At 45.7% G+C, this 19512-nt stretch overlaps 1 protein-coding gene and 1 long non-coding RNA gene across 2 annotated transcripts in view; one reads left to right on the forward strand and one right to left on the reverse strand.

Moving 5' to 3' along the window:
- Positions 1-6117: 6117 nt before the first annotated feature.
- Positions 6118-19327, reverse strand: LOC130195361 (uncharacterized). Its single transcript, XR_008832051.1, has 3 exons — positions 19202-19327; positions 18969-19013; positions 6118-6184 (listed from the first exon to the last, which is right to left on the reverse strand). It is a non-coding gene; the product is annotated as an uncharacterized LOC130195361 (long non-coding RNA).
- Positions 11860-19512, forward strand: part of trps1 (trichorhinophalangeal syndrome I) — an 84165-nt gene continuing 76512 nt past the window's right edge. The window contains exon 1 of the mRNA XM_056416833.1: positions 11860-12353. Within this exon, the coding sequence (XP_056272808.1) occupies positions 12341-12353 (13 nt within the window). The 5' untranslated portion in view covers positions 11860-12340. The remainder of the gene's footprint in view (positions 12354-19512) is intronic.

Consider the following 19512-nt stretch of genomic DNA (forward strand, 5'->3'; position numbering starts at 1 on the left):
CGGCAGTGTAGCTCTTGTTGTGGCAGCAGTGAATTAAATCCTCTCAACACTTTCACATTTCGAAATGGAGCACCTTATTAAAATGTAAAGTCTCATTACAATAACTTGTGATGATGAATATTGAGCCAAAACATGCAGCAAAAATCACGAGGGGAATCAATTTTCCAATTGAGGTGATTAAATGTGGAATTTTTGACAAAGTTTTTAATCTTTACACAGTGAATATGAATGAGAGCCAATCATACTTTTTTTCTCTTTCTCATAGCAACAATATTTTATGAGGATGTGTGTGTGTGTGTGTGTGTGTGTGTGTGTGTGTGTGTGTGTGTGAGAGTTGATCAAATGTACTTGCAACTGTCAGTGTGTACCCGGCAACAGCCATTTCTAGTTTGCTGTCATCTGCCTTAATTTCCTCTCTTTAACAATAATCCCAACGGGGTTAGTTTACAGAAGCGGAAACTCGAGCTTGTTTTACCACCCGAGAAAAAGACGACTGTTTCGAAAGCTAATCTGTCACAGGGAACGCGCAGTTTAAATCTGGTTTTCTCAGGGATTATGTATTTCTTCGTATCTTCGAGTATGTACCGTCCTAAATAAGCGTTGCTCGTCGTCAGTAGCTACACGGACAACAAACAGGGAGACATGGACGTACATGTCACGTGTGCGTCTTTATATTTTTTACATGAGTTTCAACACCCGTAATGTTTATTTTAAAGAACCAAAAAAGTACTCACATTAATTTTTTTATTCATGATGTGTTTCTGAGAAATAAACTAGCATTAGGAAAACATCTCTCAGTTATAATAAGGTGAACTAAAAGTTGTGGCGATTCTTTCTATGTAAATATATAATATGATACAATATGTATTCCCGTGGTACATCGGCGAGGAGATCAAGAGGAGATTGCACACAGAGTGATTGCGACATGCTCTCCGAGCTGTAACCAGGCTCTTGTGATGCCACGGATACATGTGTGTGTGTGTGTGTGTGTGTGTGTACTGTGATCAAGTGTTCCCGAGCACAGGCGTATCTGTGATTTCTTCCCGTTTTCACCCAGCAGACCAGACAGCGAAAAATTATCTACGGAAAATGTGACTGTGACACAAGTGGCATGAATTGAATGTGATTTGTGTCGTAAGCTTCTTTGTGTTGAGGCTGAAAAGGCAGAGGGAGAGAGGACCGAACCGGTTCCCCCACAGCACTGTGCGCTTAATTCAGCGTGACCTTTCTGAAGTGGAGGTGTTTTGTTTTTGTTTTGTTTTTTACGAGCAAGCGACTTCTCTGTGAGAGTTGACTCACTCCGACTTGAGGGCACAGTCCGTTACTGCGAATGAAAGAAAGTCATTTGTTTTTTATGCACGTCGGGAAAATTGCCCACCGGCAAACGACACATCTATTGGTCCGGTCGTACAACACCAAGTATTGTCCACTTTTACAGGTTCAAGATTAGTATTTAACCAACAAGTGCCGATGTGTTGGACAGATGGAGGCCAGAGTACCCGTCGGTCACGTCGCCTTCCCTGGAGCTAATTATGTGAGCTTTCTGCCGGATCGCCAGAGCAGGACTTTACGAGTGCATGTTGACCGTCCACAGGTCATTTCAGCTCAATGGGTTTCATTAATATGACATCCGCTCCTTCTGTATATCAGGAATGAAGCTGAAATACGCAGCTCCTTATGTTTCTCCTGCGTTACCAGACCAACGATCTCGAGACAGTTCAGCATTGTTGGTGCATCTGTTTGTGTGTCGGACTATCAGCGCTCCTCTCTGAGGTCGAGCCTCACGCTCTGCTCGGTTATGACTGAATTCACTCCCTGGTTGTGTATTTCTGTCCTGAAGGTTAACTGCCTGTTCTGTCAACAGTCAAAACAAGAACCTACACACACACACACACACACACACACGAACCTCTGTACACTCACTCGGCTTTCTTAGCTGGCGGATTTGTTGCTTTGCGTTTCACATTTTCCTTTTTTTCCTCTCTTTCCCTTTCCGGTGTGTCTTCATCTCTAAATGTCTGTCCGTCTCATCCTCACCGTGACACCATATCGCTCCGGAGCCATTGCCTCAAACTGCTGCATTTAATTGCCACGAGAAAGCAATGAGGTTACGTTTCAAATGCATACGCACACTGACATTCCTGTGTGTTTTATTTGCGTGTGCGATAGTCTGAACTGTGAAGTGATTGATTTCGAATCTGAAATCACACACGTTGCTTCGTTATAACTCCATACCTGAGGAATGGTGCTCGTTTGTGCCGCTTTTAAAGCTATTTTAGCCCCCCTCCCCGCTCACAGGCACATACGCATGCGCACACACAAACACACACGGACTCACACACGCACACACACGCACGCATATACAGCCCCATTAGTATTGTAGTCTGGGATCTGGCTAAAACATCTGGTGGCTGAGTAACTTTTCAAAGTAGCCTTTGTCCTCACTCTGTGTGCCTGCATGCGTGTGTCTGTCAGTGTGTGTGTGTGTCTGTGTGTCTGTCAGTGTGTGTGTGTGTCTGTCAGTGTGTGTGTGTGTGTGTCTATGTAATAAGGGGCAGACTTTTTACAGCGTCCCGTCAAATTAAAACTGATTTAAACAACTAACATGTCCGCCATGTTTGAATGTTTCTTTTTTTATTAAAGCGAATCGCCGCACACCGGCCTCTGCAGATTTGTCGAGGCTTCCGCTTCTGGCTGTGTGGCCAGTTTGTAGCGAAGCGGGGACATTCAAATAAAGATTACGCATGGGTTGAGGGGCTGTAACTCACGAGCGGCTGGTCTGGCCGGTCGTGTTATTTTATCCGTGTAACCCTGGCCGGCTTTGCCGGATCAGAGAGACGGCAGGAAGAAAGCCTAGAGATACGACACCCTTCCAACTCGCCTCTGGTCCAGCTTGACATTTGTGCCCACATTTGAAAGACCCAGTGGAATGTGGTCCGATACAGCAACGGGTGACCTGGTCTTCGCGGGATGAGGCTGTGCTGGCTTTTGTTAAATATCCCCGCAGAGGCAGCTTTGGGCTTCAGGGGGTACATCCCTGCAGACAGTTTGAGCTGATGCCCTCAGGGCTTCAAACCACATCCACTTTGAAGGATGCTTCATCTCCTCTACAGCAGTTAGGAGCGCCGAATCGGCAGATTTAAAGGGACAGCACCATGTCCTGGGACAAAAAAGTTTAGTTCAATGTGTTTGTCATATTTAATGTAGGGAATACTTTGATGTCAAATGAAGCGGTTGACTTTGGGCAGTAAGCCACGACCCGTTGGCTCGGCTGGATTTTTTGAAAATTATTCATCTCCTGACTTTCATCGGCACTTTATCTGCCGCGTAATGCCAGTGATGGGGTCGCCACGCTGCCTAATGCTGATGGCTGTGAATAGTGATCAGGTCACATGATGTAGCGACAAAGGAGGAACGGTTATATTAGTCTTCTGTGTGTGTTAACTGAATATCTTTGGGGTTCAAAGTTGATTTGATGGACATTTTACACACTTTTTCTGACATTTTATAGATAATCAATGAATCTACGACATAATCGTCTGATGAATTCATCTGAAAGATAACTGTTTGTTCCACCCTAATCTGATGATTGGCTGTCGTCACAATGGACTTGTAATGACTCTAATAAACAACACACATAAATAGGAGTGAAGGATAAGTGAGGTACTTGTGTGCGATAAAATAAAAGTAAGATAGATTCTCTGAAGGAATGTATTTATTGAACATGCCAACATAGCTGAATGTATTCTTTTGCTTAATGGCAGTCATTGCAAAAACTGATTATTATTAAAGGGGAAAACGATCAAACCCCCATTCTTTGATGGCCAGCATGTTGGAAAACCATCTCTCTGCAAGGGGAAGTCTTCTGTTGGTCCTGACAATAGCCCGTTCATAAGTGCAGCACTCCCCCTTTTTAGGATCCAATAAGTGATGTTTGTCATGGTCGGCTTTTCATTCCGTTTTTTATTTCCTCCAATTTTGTCTCACGAAGGAGAAAGAAGTCTGCTGGCCGAGGAGTGCATGTGTTGCAGTGTTTTTGAAGTGTCTGCTGTGTGTATGATCAAGTGGATCCATGGATAGATGGATGATGGAGGGAGGGAGGTGGTTCTTTTTTGAAATGGAAATTAAGGGAGCGCACATCTGGGGGTCTTTGAGACTTTTGTGGAGGGAGAGGAGAAGGTGGGTGTCAGAGGCCCACAGTCAGCAGTGTGTGTGTGTGTGTGGGATGAAGGGGGGTGGGCGTTTAGAGATGAATGGATGAAGGAAGAGGGGAAGGGTGTTTTTTTCTTCTTTTTATTCTGGGGAGGTAAGAGGGAGAAGATAAGGAACGGGGATAAAGAGAGGTGTCTCTGGTCAGTGTTGGCCTGTGGAGTGGGGGGAGACGGAGACGGGGATGGATGGAGCGAGGGAAGGAGAAAGGAAGCGAGACAAAGGGTGAGGAAAGTTAATAAAACAAGGCTGTGATGGACTTAAGAAAAGAAATGCCTAGAACAATAAGGTGGAAATGGAGGAGGAAAGGCAATAAACAAGGAAGGAAGGATAGATGGACGGATGAGGAACTCATTTGCATGGGCACAGGAGTGGGAGGAGGAAAAGAGGGGAGAGGAAAGGGGGCAAAAGATCACTTGCTATAGTCGAAAACTTTACGGCTGACAGTTAAATTTACTCGGGGCCTGTGTGTGTGTTGGGCTGGGTGGAAAAGCACAGCGGGGGGCACGGCATTTGTTCTGCAACATGGCTTTCGGGCTTTTTTTAGTGCTTCGCACACAACGTTCTTTCTTTAGTGGCTGATTTCACCTAGCTGTGAGTATCCCCCTTCCCCTCGCTGTCTCTCCTTTTCTCTCTCTCTCTCTCTGGCTCTTTTTAGACGGGTCAGTGAGTTAAATGATGAGATTATACAAATGTCAGTTTGGCGTCGGCGGAGCGTTGGTTGGGAGGAGGTTAAAGAAACGAGGGCAGATGACGTGCCTGAACAGATCGCCCGTCAGCCTCTCCAGTCGGCCACTCCCTCTGTTGTCTCGTCTTCTTTCAGGCGCTCGGACGTCCGCCGCCTTCACTCCGCCGGAACACAGAGGAAGCGTGCGCTTTACGACACTCCAGGCGTGTCTTTAGTAGATTTAAATATAATACCGTGGGACGCCGTCTGTCTGCGTGGCAAGATGACGCGAGCGCTCCTTGTGTTTTTGTGTTTTTCAAATAATAAAAATCCTTTCAGGATTAGTTTGTGAAGTGGGGAGACGCTGTGGCTTCACCTCGCCCGGTACTCAAGGCAGCTTTACAAATGTGGAGTCGTGTCTTGATGACAAGTGCTTCTTGCTTTGTTTTTCAGGATGTATTTCCAGCAATATTGCACCACAGGCCCGCCGCTTCGTCGTGAAGCAAAGGGTGCGAAGTCTCTCCGGAATAATCCCGCAGAGAGAGGCAGGCAGCTTCAACAGCGTCCACTTTTCTCAGATGGAAATGGAGGAGAGGAGAGGGATGAAATATAAAAGAGTGTGAAGAAAAACAGCGTGTGGGGTGAAAAGCAATAGATTTGAGCGGATCACTTGGCAGCGGCGGTGGAATAAAGGGAATCAAAACAAAGATTATCGTCACTCTGCCTTCAAGATTTAGAGATAAACCTGTTGAATAGATTGAGTTTGAGGATGAGGGAACAAGATCTGGAGCCCTGAGGTTGCTTGGTTTTTACTTTACTTAGATATTTCTCATTGTTTTTAGTAATAACCTGATGCGACTATGTTGAGTGGGATCTGAATATTTCACCGTGGCTATGTTGAGAATCATATGGCTCTAAATGGCAGTAAATCATCTTCTCGATCTCTTTGCAATTCAGCCACGCATCATTGAAACATTCCTTGCTGCAGTCCAGCAAAGTAAAGGCACAAGATCAGTGTTGTAGTTCTGGACTACGACTCGTATGAAAGGACAGCGTATTCCTCTGAAGCACTACAAGTGTCTTTCATTGAGAAATATGAAAGAATCTTTTTATAGCTGTGCATTTCCTGCATTTAAGAAATTACACTGGATTGCCCAAAGAGCTCGATCAAATCTGGACTTTTAATTTAAATCAAGTTTTTGTATGGAGTCCAGCGCGTTGACATCACCGAACCTCCCAGTCTCGCTTCCCGGCACTGTTCAACAGGGACACGCTGCTTCACTTGGCCGGCGTGCCGATAGAAGGGCTCTGGAAAGGAATATAAAGTCAACATTGTGGCTTGAAAATGTTCCGCTGTGTGTCTGTACGCGCGTGTGCGTCTTTAGGTTGTCCAGACATTTCTGTCCCGTCGGGTCGGCCGCTTTGCAGGAAACGTTCGTGGAAAGTGTGTGTGTGTGTGTGTGGAGCTGTGTTGCGAGTGTGTAGCAGTATGTACATGGTCAAATGTATCAACGTATAACTGTGTGTGTGTGTGTGACGTAATGTTTGATCTTACCCAGACAGAACATCCAAACCATGACACACGCACAAGTGCGTTTGTGTGTTTGTCTTTTTAAAATAATCAGATATGTTTGGCGGACCTGCTCAGGCTGGTGAGACGTGTGTGTGTGTGTGTGTGTGTGTGTGTGTGTGTGTGTGTGTAAAGCGTGTGTCTCTGACAGAGCTGTGGTTTGTTTTTCGCATTTTTCTGAGGGGGGGGGGGGGGCGAGCGTCAACAATCAACGTGTTGATTTATGCAGCTACCGGTTCCTTCCATTACGCCTACAACTACCACTGAAGCAGAGTTTGTTCGCCATTATTTTGTGATGTATGAGAGTCTTGGCTGTGAAGCACAAGGTCAAAACCAACAGCCCCGTGTTGATTTATGCAGCTCCGGGTTTCCTGCTACTAACATACATCAAGGGGGCACATTAACGCCTTCCATGCAGGCCAAGGCGGATGCTGTCCGGACTGTGGTTGGTTAGTTTGCCACGACCAGCCACAGCAGCAGCCGACCAATCAGAAGGAGCGACGGCGCCTGACACGCAGCAGTCACTTTGGCCGGCAGAACAAACACTTTTTCTTTCCACTTCGCAAGGTTAACATCATGTATTTGTTCCATTGGCACACTTTGTGCAGTGCATTTCTTGTCAATAAACAGCTCTTTGAGAGGCGCTCTTTATCTCTTTAAAAACATGATTTTTTTTTTTTTTTACATGAGCAGCAAGAATAGTTTCAATTCCCCTTTTTCGGTGTTATCGATGCCGACTAGTTAAACGTTGAGCATTATGTAACATTAACACATTTCTGTAGTGTTTCTCGTGCCCAGGGGCCTTTTGTTGCAAGTGATTCCCTCTTGCTTTCTCCTCATCAGGGGCCATTCCAGGAGTTCTTAAATTAGGTGTGACAAGGGGGAGTGGGAGGGGGGGGGGAACAATAACCAGACCCGATCTGAAGGCAAACTACCCCCCAAAATAGTTTTAATAACTAGTCATTCTTCAAATGACGGCTGCATTTTGCACATATTTGCGTGAAGTATGTGTCCGTCATCAGATCTGGCAAAACCAATACTAGTTAGAAATGTATCCTCCACAGGAAAAAAAAGTCCCTTTTGATTGTTTATTTATATTTGATACAATTGGTGCCAAGAAGAAGATACCTTTGCCGGGGAAGTGTCAGCGTGACAACAACTTGTGCTTGTCACAGCCAAACTTGAAAGCTTTGGGCGTTGCCTGCAGTAATGAATAGACGGGCCACTCCCTCAGCCTTCACCTCGCCCGCTGAAAGATCTGGTCGGTCAAGGTGTCTGATTGATGTCATTCACCAAACAGTGAAATCGGCGCTGTGTCGCAGCTGCCGCACTGATTTAAAGTGGCATCTGCATCACCGTTGGGTTTACTGTGATAACTGCAGTTAAAGCTGTTTGAAGAGAAGATGATACTTTTTATTCCGTATGAAACTGCCGATAGCAACACTTCTTCTTTCTCCTTGTAGCTCCTGATGTACACGTTATGCTCATTTCTGAAGGCTTCCGTTCATGTCATAGTGTGTTTAGTGGAACGATGAAGAACAGATGTACCTCCTCTCGCCTCGTTTGACTGCTCTTTTGTTTCTTATTCATCTTTTGATGTCGCGTTCACGCCGCAGTCGTGATGACTCAACAGCTTTAAAAAAAAGAGACCCACTTTAGCATTCCTGTCTTTCTGTGAATCCAGTGCAAACATAGCTGTGCTGTAACAATTACAATGAGTTATGAACTTTGAGAGTAAAATAAATACATACATATGTACTTTTTGATTTTTGATAACTAACTCTAGCTGATTAATGTGTTTGGCCCATAAGCAGAGCCGGCGCACCCACAACAACTTTCAGATGTGGCAGTGAACTAGTGTCATCATGTTCTTTTCAGATGAAGCTGTGCTCTACAGTTTATTGTATTAGTCAAGGGTAAACCCACAATTTTATGACTTTGAAAAAAACTGTTTAAAAAAAAGCTGCTAAACCAGTCTGTTTGTATTATTTGACTTCCTGTCTTAAAGACTGAGTCTTTCGGACGCCACACTTTGCAATATAAACAGTAAAAACAACTGAATCAACCTTTCGATTTTCATTCAGAGCGTTTCAATAAATAAGTGTGGTTTCCTGTCTGTCCAATGAGCATTTGGTTGAAGGGGGAACAAAAGCGATATGACTTATAAAAACAAACCAATACACTTCTGGAAAGAAAGCCCTGTCTGTGGGCTGTTTGTTTTCATTGATACAAGATAAACCTTTGCATGGACACGCGAAGCTCAGCGTTGTGTATTTGAAATGCAAACAACAAAACTGACTTCAATAATCCGTTTCAGATTGAACAGTGACGTATAAAACAATGTGCTCTCTGTGCCCTAATTGGTGGGACATGGAGCTCAACACTGTCGACGTGACATCGAAAAACGCAGCGTGACACATGAACAAAAATCAAAGATAATCATTTCTCCGGGTGAGACGGGGAAAGACCAGGAAGAATCCAGCATAATTGTTTGACCGCCATGTCATTTGAAACGCTATTAGCAGCAACAAATCAGAAACATGATAAAAGATGAGGACAATGATAAATGAAAAGGCTTGTGTTTCATGGTGAAAATGAAATTGATGGTTGTCAGCGTGCATGTACAGTGTGTGGGTGTGTGTGTGTGTGTGTGTATTTTGATGGCAGTGAGACGGCATGTGTATATGGGTGCATGCATATAGGGAGGGCGCGTTGGCGAGTGGGTATTTGTGTGTAATCATGTACGTCAGGCCGTCATGAATGGTGTGTTTGAGGCCGAGCGGAGTGTGGAGTTCCTCGGGCTGGACCAAATTGGAACCAGAAAAACAAACATTCCCTACAAACCCCCCGCTCTCTATCCCCCCCCCCCTCGTCTGCCGGCTAGTGGCGCAGTCCAACCTGTCTGGGACAATGTAACGGTCTATAGCCGGACCGGACCACACACATTCGCGGAGGGGGGTCGGAGCGCAGGAGGAGGCGGCGGATCTCAGCCGTAATGACAGGTGGAAAAACAGACAGGAGAAGAAGACAATGACGGAGGGCTCAGCGACGGATTGATGGGAAAGAGTTAACATTAGATCTGGAGCGGAGAGCTGTTACCGTGAGGGAAACAGAGAGACGGGGGAATGAGAAGAACGAGAAGTCACTGTGGGGAAACAAAGAAAAGAGGGAGGAAAGTAGAAGGGGCGATTTTGAAGTTTCTGAGTAAGCAGCAAGCTCGTCTGAGTCAGAGCTTCACAGGAGTCACGCTCCCTCTTTCAGAACAACTCTCCCCCTTTTCTTTTGCTGTTGTGAGCGCCGCTAGTGAGCATTGTTTTGACTTCCTGTCGCTCTTGTTGTAGGCGCTCTTACTTGCTCAGCTGTGACAGCTAACGCCAAATACGTGGTTAATCACATAATAACCGGAAGCACGCCTGTTACGTGTGATCAGCGTGATTTCACAGTTAGTTTTTTTACATCCCTGAGGAAACCTCCCCGTGAACGAGCATGCGCTTGGTGCTTGTGTTGGCGCTCAGTCCTCCTGTGTTTAACAGTGACTTATCTTATTAGATGTTCTCATTGAGGACACTTAACACGGTTACATCGGGTCTTATAATAGGTTTCATCCCAGACGTCTACGGGCCGTATTTATATCCTCAAAACAGCGAGTTAAAACTGTTTTTTTAAGAGGGGAGGGACTCTTAAAATGACTCATCATTTCAGTAATGACTCACAATGGGCTTTACTTGTCATGCCAGCAGTTTTCTTTTTCTTTTCTTCTTAAAGAGCAGAGATCCCTTGAAAAAAATAATAATGACGAGCTCCCGTTCTCAAATGGCTGGCGTGTTGATTTTCTATCTGTAGTCCGAGCTAAGTTAGAACTGGATGTGGATGTGGTCAGGACCGCCCGGCAGCAGGTGAACCACTCGACAGGTATCCTGGAAGATCTCTATGACAGCCTGTCCTTTGCTCGGGCTGTCTTTCTTTCTAACTTTGCCTCTCAACCTCTTAGGCCGCAGTGCGACTTCTTTTGGACACATCAAATAGGTCCGTCATGTCCAAAGAGAGTTTGATATGCACAGACTCAGAATAACAAAGGAGATAAAACAGTGGCTTCATCAGCAACCAAGAAACACGTTCCAAATATAGACTCTGAAGACATGAAGAGTGTGTGTGTGTGTGTGTGTGTGTGGATAAAAGACAAGTATTTGACTAACACACACACACACACACCTCCATGTGCACACACACACGCACACTACAGTTTGACTGACCCGAGGAAACGGCTTTGTATAAATACAGACTCAGATTTAGATTTGCGGTGAGAGGGAGAAAGAGGCAAGATGGATGGAAAGAAGAAGAAGGGGTGGCAGAGAGAGAGAGAGAGAGAGGGAGGGAGACAGCGAGAGAGAGAGAGAGGAGTGGTACAGACGGAGTGGGTGGGGTGATTTTTGTGGTTGGGGCAACAAAAGTGGGAACTGAGAACTGGAGTCTTGACATTTAACACTAGAATTACCGAATAAAGAAAATACAACTGTCAACCGTCACAGCTTCTGGAAACTTAACGTGCAACAGTGAATGTAGTTATCAGTTCCTGGAAGTTGGTCATTGATGACTTCTTTGTTTTCCGAATCGTGAAGAAATCCATATTGAAAATGGAGGAAACAATAATTGAGAAAGCAGAGAAAGAGGGAAGTTGTGTGCTGATGCCGCTGATTGCCACCACAGGCCGTAAGCGTTTTGTAATTGTGATTCACTCCGTGTGTTATCAGTGGCTTTTGTGTCACACTGGGACTGAGCACAATATTTAAAGTATTTTGAGCGACTTGAATATATTATTAGTAACGTGTAGATAGTTGCTATTAGACTACACCGACATCTATAAGGCTCCCCCCCTCCCAGAGGCATACTCCCTTGAGTCTGGCCATGCTCCCTCCATGCTTTTCGATAAGTCGTATGTCTAGCAGCTATCAAACGCATTCCTTTTGTTAATTGCAGATTTTTAGAGAAAATATGAGGTTAAAAAAAAAAACATTTTAAAATAACAGGTTTCCTTTTGAGAAAAGCTGCTTGACGCTTTCCAACGTCAATGGCTCGCATATTTTCGACCTTTTTAGAATACATAATCAGCGGCTTGGCTTCATCCCGGGGCCTTAAAACAATCTTCACATGTGGAAGGCGATGTCAGCTGTCAACTATGGTGATAAAATAAAATTGGTACAATTAGAGCGTTTGACTGGCCGGGGTCTCAGCAGGGCAGTAAATATTTTTGCGTATCACGCAGCTTTGATCAGCCAGTCAATTTGGATGTCTGGACAAAATTGTTTCCCGTATGCGTTAAATAGCCGGAATGTCTGGCTCCTATATGTTCCAGTAAATGTTGCACAATGTGCACTTTTCTAATGTTATTTGTCTTTCTGTCATTTTCCAGGCGCTTACGGTGATAGTTGACTCTGACAGCCGTGACCGAGGAGCCAAAACATAAATAAAAAGCTCCGGACAGCAGGGAGGGCCGCCTGCATGAGACGTCTCACACGGATCTACAACACACTTGATCAAACTCAAAGCCGTGTTGCCCAGCTGTTCAGCATAAAAGGAGCAGCAGCAGCAGCCCTGGACCAAAGGTGGCCGATGCCGGAGTTTAAGACCTTCGCGAACAAAAGTCAAAGAAGCTGAAAAGTGTTGGCTCCGATGTTCACGGACCTGGGTGGAGTTACGTGGACCTGATCAAGAAATGGCGGGATATTAGTTTGGGCCCGTCGCCTGGTTTCTGCTTCCCATTATCGCGTGGAGTACAGGCGGCCGGTAGCCCGACTGCTGGCTGCTGCTGGACGCTCCGGTGCCGCGTCCGATCAGACCGCTGCGACAGAGCTGATGCCAAGGCCAGGAGTCAGCCATGATGTCTTTATAACCTGATGATCAGCAGAGGTAGGACAAAGAGCTCTTTCTTCTGCCCCAGTCCCTCAACACTGTGGTTAATCACTCGGTTTATATGACATGCATCATTTAGCAAAATGAATGACTTTTAATACGTTCGCTCTATATGTCGGACAACGTGACGTATAATTTATTATCATATGCATTTTAAATTACATGTCTGCATGCTTAATTAGAGGTGGGATTATATCCCTTCTATTGCATTAGTTTATAGTTCATCACTTTTACACTGATGTATTCGATCAGGGGTTTCATTATTTATCATTATAAATTGTTCAATTTGAGATCATGAATAGTTATTGTTTATTGATGGATCTCTGTTGAAGACAAACATGTATCTTTGTTTTGGCATTATTAAATGAAGTCGGTGACAGAATACATTACGACCGTACGAGGCTACACATCATCTGAGTGTGTGTGTGTGTGTGTGGGGTCGTGTTTTGGAGACATTTTTGGTAAACACTCCGATTCAGGATTTAGTTTCAATGAATAGACACTAAACCGGCATGCATCATTTGTTTATATGAAAGATAAAAGTCTGAATCTGCATCTGGTCCTCTTGGAGCTGCAGCGGCCGACTAGATTAACGTTATTGCCTTTTAGCGAGAATGGGGGGGGGGGGGTGTAGTTTACAGAGACCAAAACGACTGCTGATAAAATGGCGTTTATGCAGAGCCACGGCGCTGTGAGCAGTTTTCTGCAAAGCTGCTCTTAGTCACCGCCGCCGGAGGAAGTGACCGTGCGTTCGCCGCTTCGCTCGCGTGGGCGGAAAAACTGTGTGCGGTCATTATCCAGGAAAGAGCTGATGAATGGCTTTGACTTTATCGAGCATTACCTGCTCCTCCATCGTGCCCACTGCGCTTCGGTAAACCTCATTAGGAACACAGCTCATTAGTCCCCTACACTCTGTAAAGTTGAGTGGTCGCAACTCGGCCGGGTCAGATCATATGTACTCGGAGCGAAAGATGTCGGCCAGTAATTGTTACCAGGCGCGTCTTGTTCACTGAACCTCCCGATTTTTGAACACTGTAAACTTTTACTGCAGGGGTAGAAGTGTCGATGAATGTCAAAGGTGTGAACCTGCTAGAGTCGGGATATTGAGCGGGCGGTTTCTGGGCGATGACTCGGATGATTTGTTTCGCCTGCTAATTTAATTTAGTTATTTTTACAAATCCATTTGTAAAAATCACGGCCGATGAACAAATTGAAAAAAGGCCAACGTTTTGGAAACACGCACACAGTTTGTTATACGACAGGAAATGGGAATGCGTATGGTTGAGGTTATTAAACGGGTGTTCGCACAAAGCTGGTGACGGGTATATTATAGCTAATATCGGTTTCTTTTACCACACCATATTTTGCTGGATCACAACTAGGAACACACACACACTTACACACACACACACACACACACACACACAATCACTGACACATTGTTTAGGACTGCTGTGTTATCCTTCTCCACTTGTGTCACCCCACACACACTGTATTGCTCTTCCACCGTTTCTTCTTTTTCACACACATTCATGCTCGTTTTTCCTTTTTTTTCCTCCTCCTTTCCGTCTCAACAGATTTCATCGAAAAGCCGTTTCTACTGTTTTTTTGTTTTTGTAACGGTCCACAGTGAGGTGTCCGTCTCTATTATCCACAATAACTGGGAAATAGTTTCTGGAAAAAGATGAAGTTTTGAAATCAAAGTCACTCTAATGGCATTGGCATGGTGGCAGGAGACTGAGAGGAGAATTTCTCCAAATCTCTTCAAACAAAGTTAACTGCGAGGCTAAAAAAAAAAAATAATACTAAAAAGAGCTAAATGGAAAAAAAGGTTTTCTTTGAGTGTAATTCTAGTGAACTGACCCTTGAAGGGAGGTCCGTCGGCTTACTTTGTGTTCTTGCTCATTTGTGCGTGATGGTATCAGTTTGGGCTTTTTGAAACGGCCTTTATTTCTGTACTTAAACAGAGCTTTGGTGTTTTTTTTTTACATGTCTGTCTGTTATTTCCCTGTGTTTGCATAGTGCGAGTCTGAGTATCTGATACTGGCTCCGTTGAGCACATGTGTGCGTCCACATGTGACATGCACGGTCCCCTGTGTGTTGGAGTGTGTTTTCCATTATGCGGTGCGGTGGCTTCGCTCGCTGATGCTGTTCAGCAGGGAAGATCTCTTTGAGCCGCTCCATGCTTTTAGCTGTGGTCTGCGTCTGCGAAGTGTCCGACAGTGCCTGTGCACGTGCACGTGTTTGCGTGCCATCACACACATGCGCACATCCGTGCACGCTGGCATGCGAGTGTGTCTTGTGGTATTGTCGCCTTTGATGTGCTTGTACGAGTCAGATTGGGGAGAGTTTTAGAAAGCCGAGGAATGTTGAGTCGCGACAAGTAAGTTTGATTCGCATGCTGCACTCAAACACACGCGCACACACACACACACGCTCAAATACACACATATGCGTTCCTAAAACATTCAGTTTATATCTGCCGTAGAGTTGTGCTCCTCCGAGGCAGCGGGTCCCCGTGCTTTTTTTCCCCTCGGGTCTCTTTGATTCTACTTCTTTTTCTTTCTGTCGTCCTCTCCCGGTCTGTCGCCGATCTTCCTCACGCAGAACCACAGCCGGACCCGGTTGTCATTGTTCGGACGCGAGCTACCTGGTGACCTGTCCGACCAAACACGGGTCAACAGGTTGCTCATTGTGCGTCTGATGATCTCCTCTTCTCACAACTCTGCAGCCGGATGTGCCGCTGTTAGTTCTTCTCACACGCAGAGATTTCATTCTGCGTGTGTGTGTGTGTGACGGTAACAAATACCCATTCATCATTCCATACACAGGGCATTACACCTCTGCCCCTCACACACGCTGACACAGCAAGTTGTTCCCATTTTGTCCCCCACATCCCAAACAGCAATTAATTCTAATTAATTCCAATTGGGGCTTATTATGCGGCAAAGATTAATAAAGGAGGTGTCAACAGCTGCCATGGCAATTAATGACTGAATGTGTTGGTTTGTTAATGATATGGTTAAGGTCAGAAAATCAATCCAAAGTCAAATTGGCAGGTGTGTGCGAGTGAGTCTTTGTGTCATGCCCCGTCTGGTTCTCCGTGTCTGTTCACATTCCTGTGTTGAAGTTCTTTGTAACTAGAATCACACTGAGGCAGCGGGCTGGTCTGTTTTCTAGTCATCGACCACCTCCACTCAACTAGTACGACTATTTGGGCTCATGCAGAATTCATTTTTATTCTACGGCTTTTCCTTGGCACACGTGTGAGCGCGCCCACTCTGAATCTCGGGGCCCACGTGTCCCAGAGCTCGCCCCGGTACCGCGAACTGGAGCGCGTTCTCGGCCCGGATCGGCCCCCCCCGCGTTTTGCCCTCGCAAACTCTTGTCACACATGGATCCTATTGGGATGGAAAAGTCGACCGAGCGGCGGGCTGATTGCATGAACACACCGCACAGTCGACACGGCTGTCTCCTGGTTGACTCTGTGACGTACAATTAGACTGTGTAATGTCGCAGTCGCCGCCGAAATCCACTTACTCCTCCTCGTCTGTTAGGACGACTCGACACAGTCGAAACTTCCATTTGTTGGCCGCTTCATTTTCCACCGCTGTTTCGTGGGAGCCTTTTAACTGTGCAGTTCGAGAGGGGGGGGGGACTAGGCCGGAGTAATTGAACCAACCTAGTTTTCAGAGCTTCTCGCAATTGATCTTTGTCTCTGTCTCTTTCTGCAGGGTTGGGGTTGGAATCCATTAATCAGATTAGGTCCGCAGCTAACCACATCGCTAGAAGGCCCCGACTATTGGTTCAGTATTTCACTGTTCCTTCACCACAGAATTACTGTTCCCTGGTTTGGACGAGACAGACTCTGTTTGTGAGGAAGAGGATTCTTTTGTATAAAAGTCTCAAGTCCCTTGTGTGTGTGTGTGTGTGTGTGGGGGTCTACATGAGACTCCAGACACAGGGAAGTAATGCTGATAACTAGTTAGGTGTTGGACCACATAAGCGCTTTATCAAACGCTTTCTCCTCCTGAGTATGTTAGTCTGTGTGCCTGTGTGTGTGTGTGTGTGTGTGTGTCACTACTTGCTCCCGCAATAACCAGCGCTACACCCATTCACAGGCACATTGACTCTTTGGGGATGTTTGTCTGTGAGGCTACCTTTTTTGTGTGCATGCGGCTTGTGTGGGTGTGCCCAGATATGGGTGTGTGTGTGTGTGTTTTGTTCAGTTTGGCTTCAAGAGTGTAAGTGTGCTGTAGCCAAGTGAACAAGTGTTAACAAGCTCTGTGCAGACTGTATTTATTTAATCCATATGCCGGTGAACTATACAGCTGTGTGCTGCTTCTGGTATGTCTGGAAGGAAAACTCACTCTGCAGACGCAGCCTCGTCTGAGAGGTGCAGCAGCGGCTTACGCCAAGTCAGCTCCAATGTCACTGCCTATTTTGATAAAAATATCATACTATGAATTTTCTTTTCATTTCTCCCCCCCTATAAGTTGCAACGTATCCAATCTGTTTTGACATTCAAAAAAATAAACTGACACTATCAACAGAATGTGAAAATGTGACCACAGTCGTGTCACAGACGTCTATGGACTGTTTCACTGAAAGGAGCGTCCTAACGGACGAGCCTCGGCCCTTCCTGTATTTTAACACCGCTTGTTATTCCTGAGATACGAGGGAGTCACTTTAACGTCCAGTCTGGCCTCAGTCCAACATGACAGGGAGTCCAAGAACTATCTCTCCTCGACGGTTATAGCCAGAAAGGATACGTCTCGTGTACATGTGATGTCACATTCTCATTGTAATCGCAGCGGTTCCAGGAACACATCAAACCTCAGGGCGTATTGCCCCTTCGTGGGGGAGAGGAGACTGTTCCTGTTGTATTAATGTTGGATGCAGATCTTTCATTTGCTCTGAACTGGTTTCGAAACACTCTCATTCTCAGAGGAACATTGATGCCTCCAAAGACCCAGCATCCCTGCAGTGGGAGCCCCTGGGGCGGTGTGCAGAGCTCAGCGCCTGCTGCAGTAAAAACTAGAACGGGCACTCGGTAGAGCGCATACCTTCGCATATCACAAGATTGGGCATTGAATTATGAACATTTTGGCATTAGTTGCATGCCAATTGGATAAAATTGACCGCGCTATGGTAATAAGAAGATTTTGACCTTTTAATGACCTTGACCTTGACCTTTGACCCGATTGATCCCAAAATCTAATCAAATGGTCCCCGGATAATAACCAATCATCCCACCAAATGTCATGCGATTCAAGAAGATTTTGACCTTTTCATGACCTTAACCTTTGACCCGATCGATCCCTAAATCTAATCAAATGATCCCCGGATAATAACCAATCATCCCACCAAATGTCATGCAATTCGGTTTAATACTTTTTGAGTTATGCGAGTAACACGCATACAAATAAATAAATAAATAAATACACGGCGATCAAAACATTACCTTCCGCATTTTCAATGCGAAGGTAATGAGAGCTTTTCTAAAGGGACTCCGGCGCCAACGCAACGCACTACCGCTTGTGTCCACAGGGGCCGCCAACATCAACACAAGATGCAGCAGTTTTTTCCACAAGACGGATCCTTTTTCAGGGCTTGTCACCGATCTGTGTACGTTTTGATAGTTGCTTTATTGGATTTCAACGCGGCAGAACCAGGAACACCACGCGCGCCATCGCTGTCAGCAGCTCTGGGAGATGTGCCACAGCTCTAATTCAGCCAGCACCCAGGGGTCTGATCTCAGGGTTTCAGTTTGGTTACATTGAGAGTATTGTTGCCCTGCAGTCAGTTATTAGTTGGCTTCTTTTATGATAACTGATGACTGTAAATTGAAGTTGCATGGAGCCAGGAGAAGAGGTGACATGCTGACCGTGTGGCTACATCTCACACATTGGACTTTCTAAAGGAGCGTGATATTCAAGATGTTCTTCTATGTATTCGTCAGGGATGACATGCCTTACTTGTAAACCCTGACATCATAGGACATGGAGTTTGGCTGGGATCAGCCAGCTGCCAATTATACATGCACAGTGGCTTTTATGGATTACCTCACATTTTACAACATTTATGCAGATTTGTGTGAACCAGAGTCCACTGCGGAAGGGAAATGCAACAAAGACAGGCAGAGTCTCGGGCTGCTGCTGCTGCCGATAGTCCTGAGCCAGATCGGCAGCACCAGCTCGGCTACCCGAGACGATAAAGACGGAGCGGCTGGGAGCTGACAGGTTAGTGGCTAGCGGCGGTGCTGCCGCTAGCAGCCAGCGCGCCCCGGCTCCAGCAGCCAGGCCGCCTGGCAGCGCCGGCGCCACTTGCCAGAACAATAAGAACGGAGTAGCTGGGGGCCGACAGATAGTTCCAACTGGTAGTTTTTCTTTTATTTCCAGATCCAGATGGCCCACTAAAACCAAAACGCAAGCGAGGCGTCACGGCAGAGCGCTGCGTGCGTTTGACCGCGTTGCCGATGCCAGGGCACAGGGAGCGCTGCTGTGTGGAACAATGCGGGAACAGCGTTGTCCAAAAAGATGTAAGCGGGAAGAAATAAGCAAAGCCAACAGGAGCAAGACAAATGTGAGGTTATGCTTACGTACTACTCACCTTTTTGAGAAATACTTAAGCTTCTCACTTACAGCATGTCTTGGCCTTGAAAAATAAAAAAGATAAATGATGATGTTTTTCTCCACTTTGCTTGGACTTGGAACAGTTTAATGTAACTTTGGTTCGAGTGGTTAACTGTGCTAATACTAACCACATTTAAAATACATTGCATGTCGTTGCCGTCATCCATACACGTGAAGCAGTATTTGGTAATATTGCATCTAGTGCCATACCTCTTCTCTGAGAGGGAGTTTAGCTCGGGGCGAGGAGGCTCAGCGCTGCTCTCCTTCTCTGCACCGTGTCTTACAGAAGTCACTTTCCGGGTCTTAATGAATCACTGCTGAGTCAGCCGGCCTGGAAAATCGGACGTTCTTCCTGCTTTGAGTCCCTCGGATACATTTGACTGCAATAACAAACACGGTTGAATTTAACTCCTGAATCCTTTCAGAGCCAATCGTCAGTAATGGAACATGAAATGTTCCATATTGTTAAGAATATTGGCAGCACTTTGATTACAAAAAGGAAAAGGGACATCGAGAGACTT

Source organism: Pseudoliparis swirei, chromosome 1 (genome assembly GCF_029220125.1).
Source record: "Pseudoliparis swirei isolate HS2019 ecotype Mariana Trench chromosome 1, NWPU_hadal_v1, whole genome shotgun sequence".
Lineage (NCBI taxonomy): Eukaryota > Metazoa > Chordata > Actinopteri > Perciformes > Liparidae > Pseudoliparis > Pseudoliparis swirei.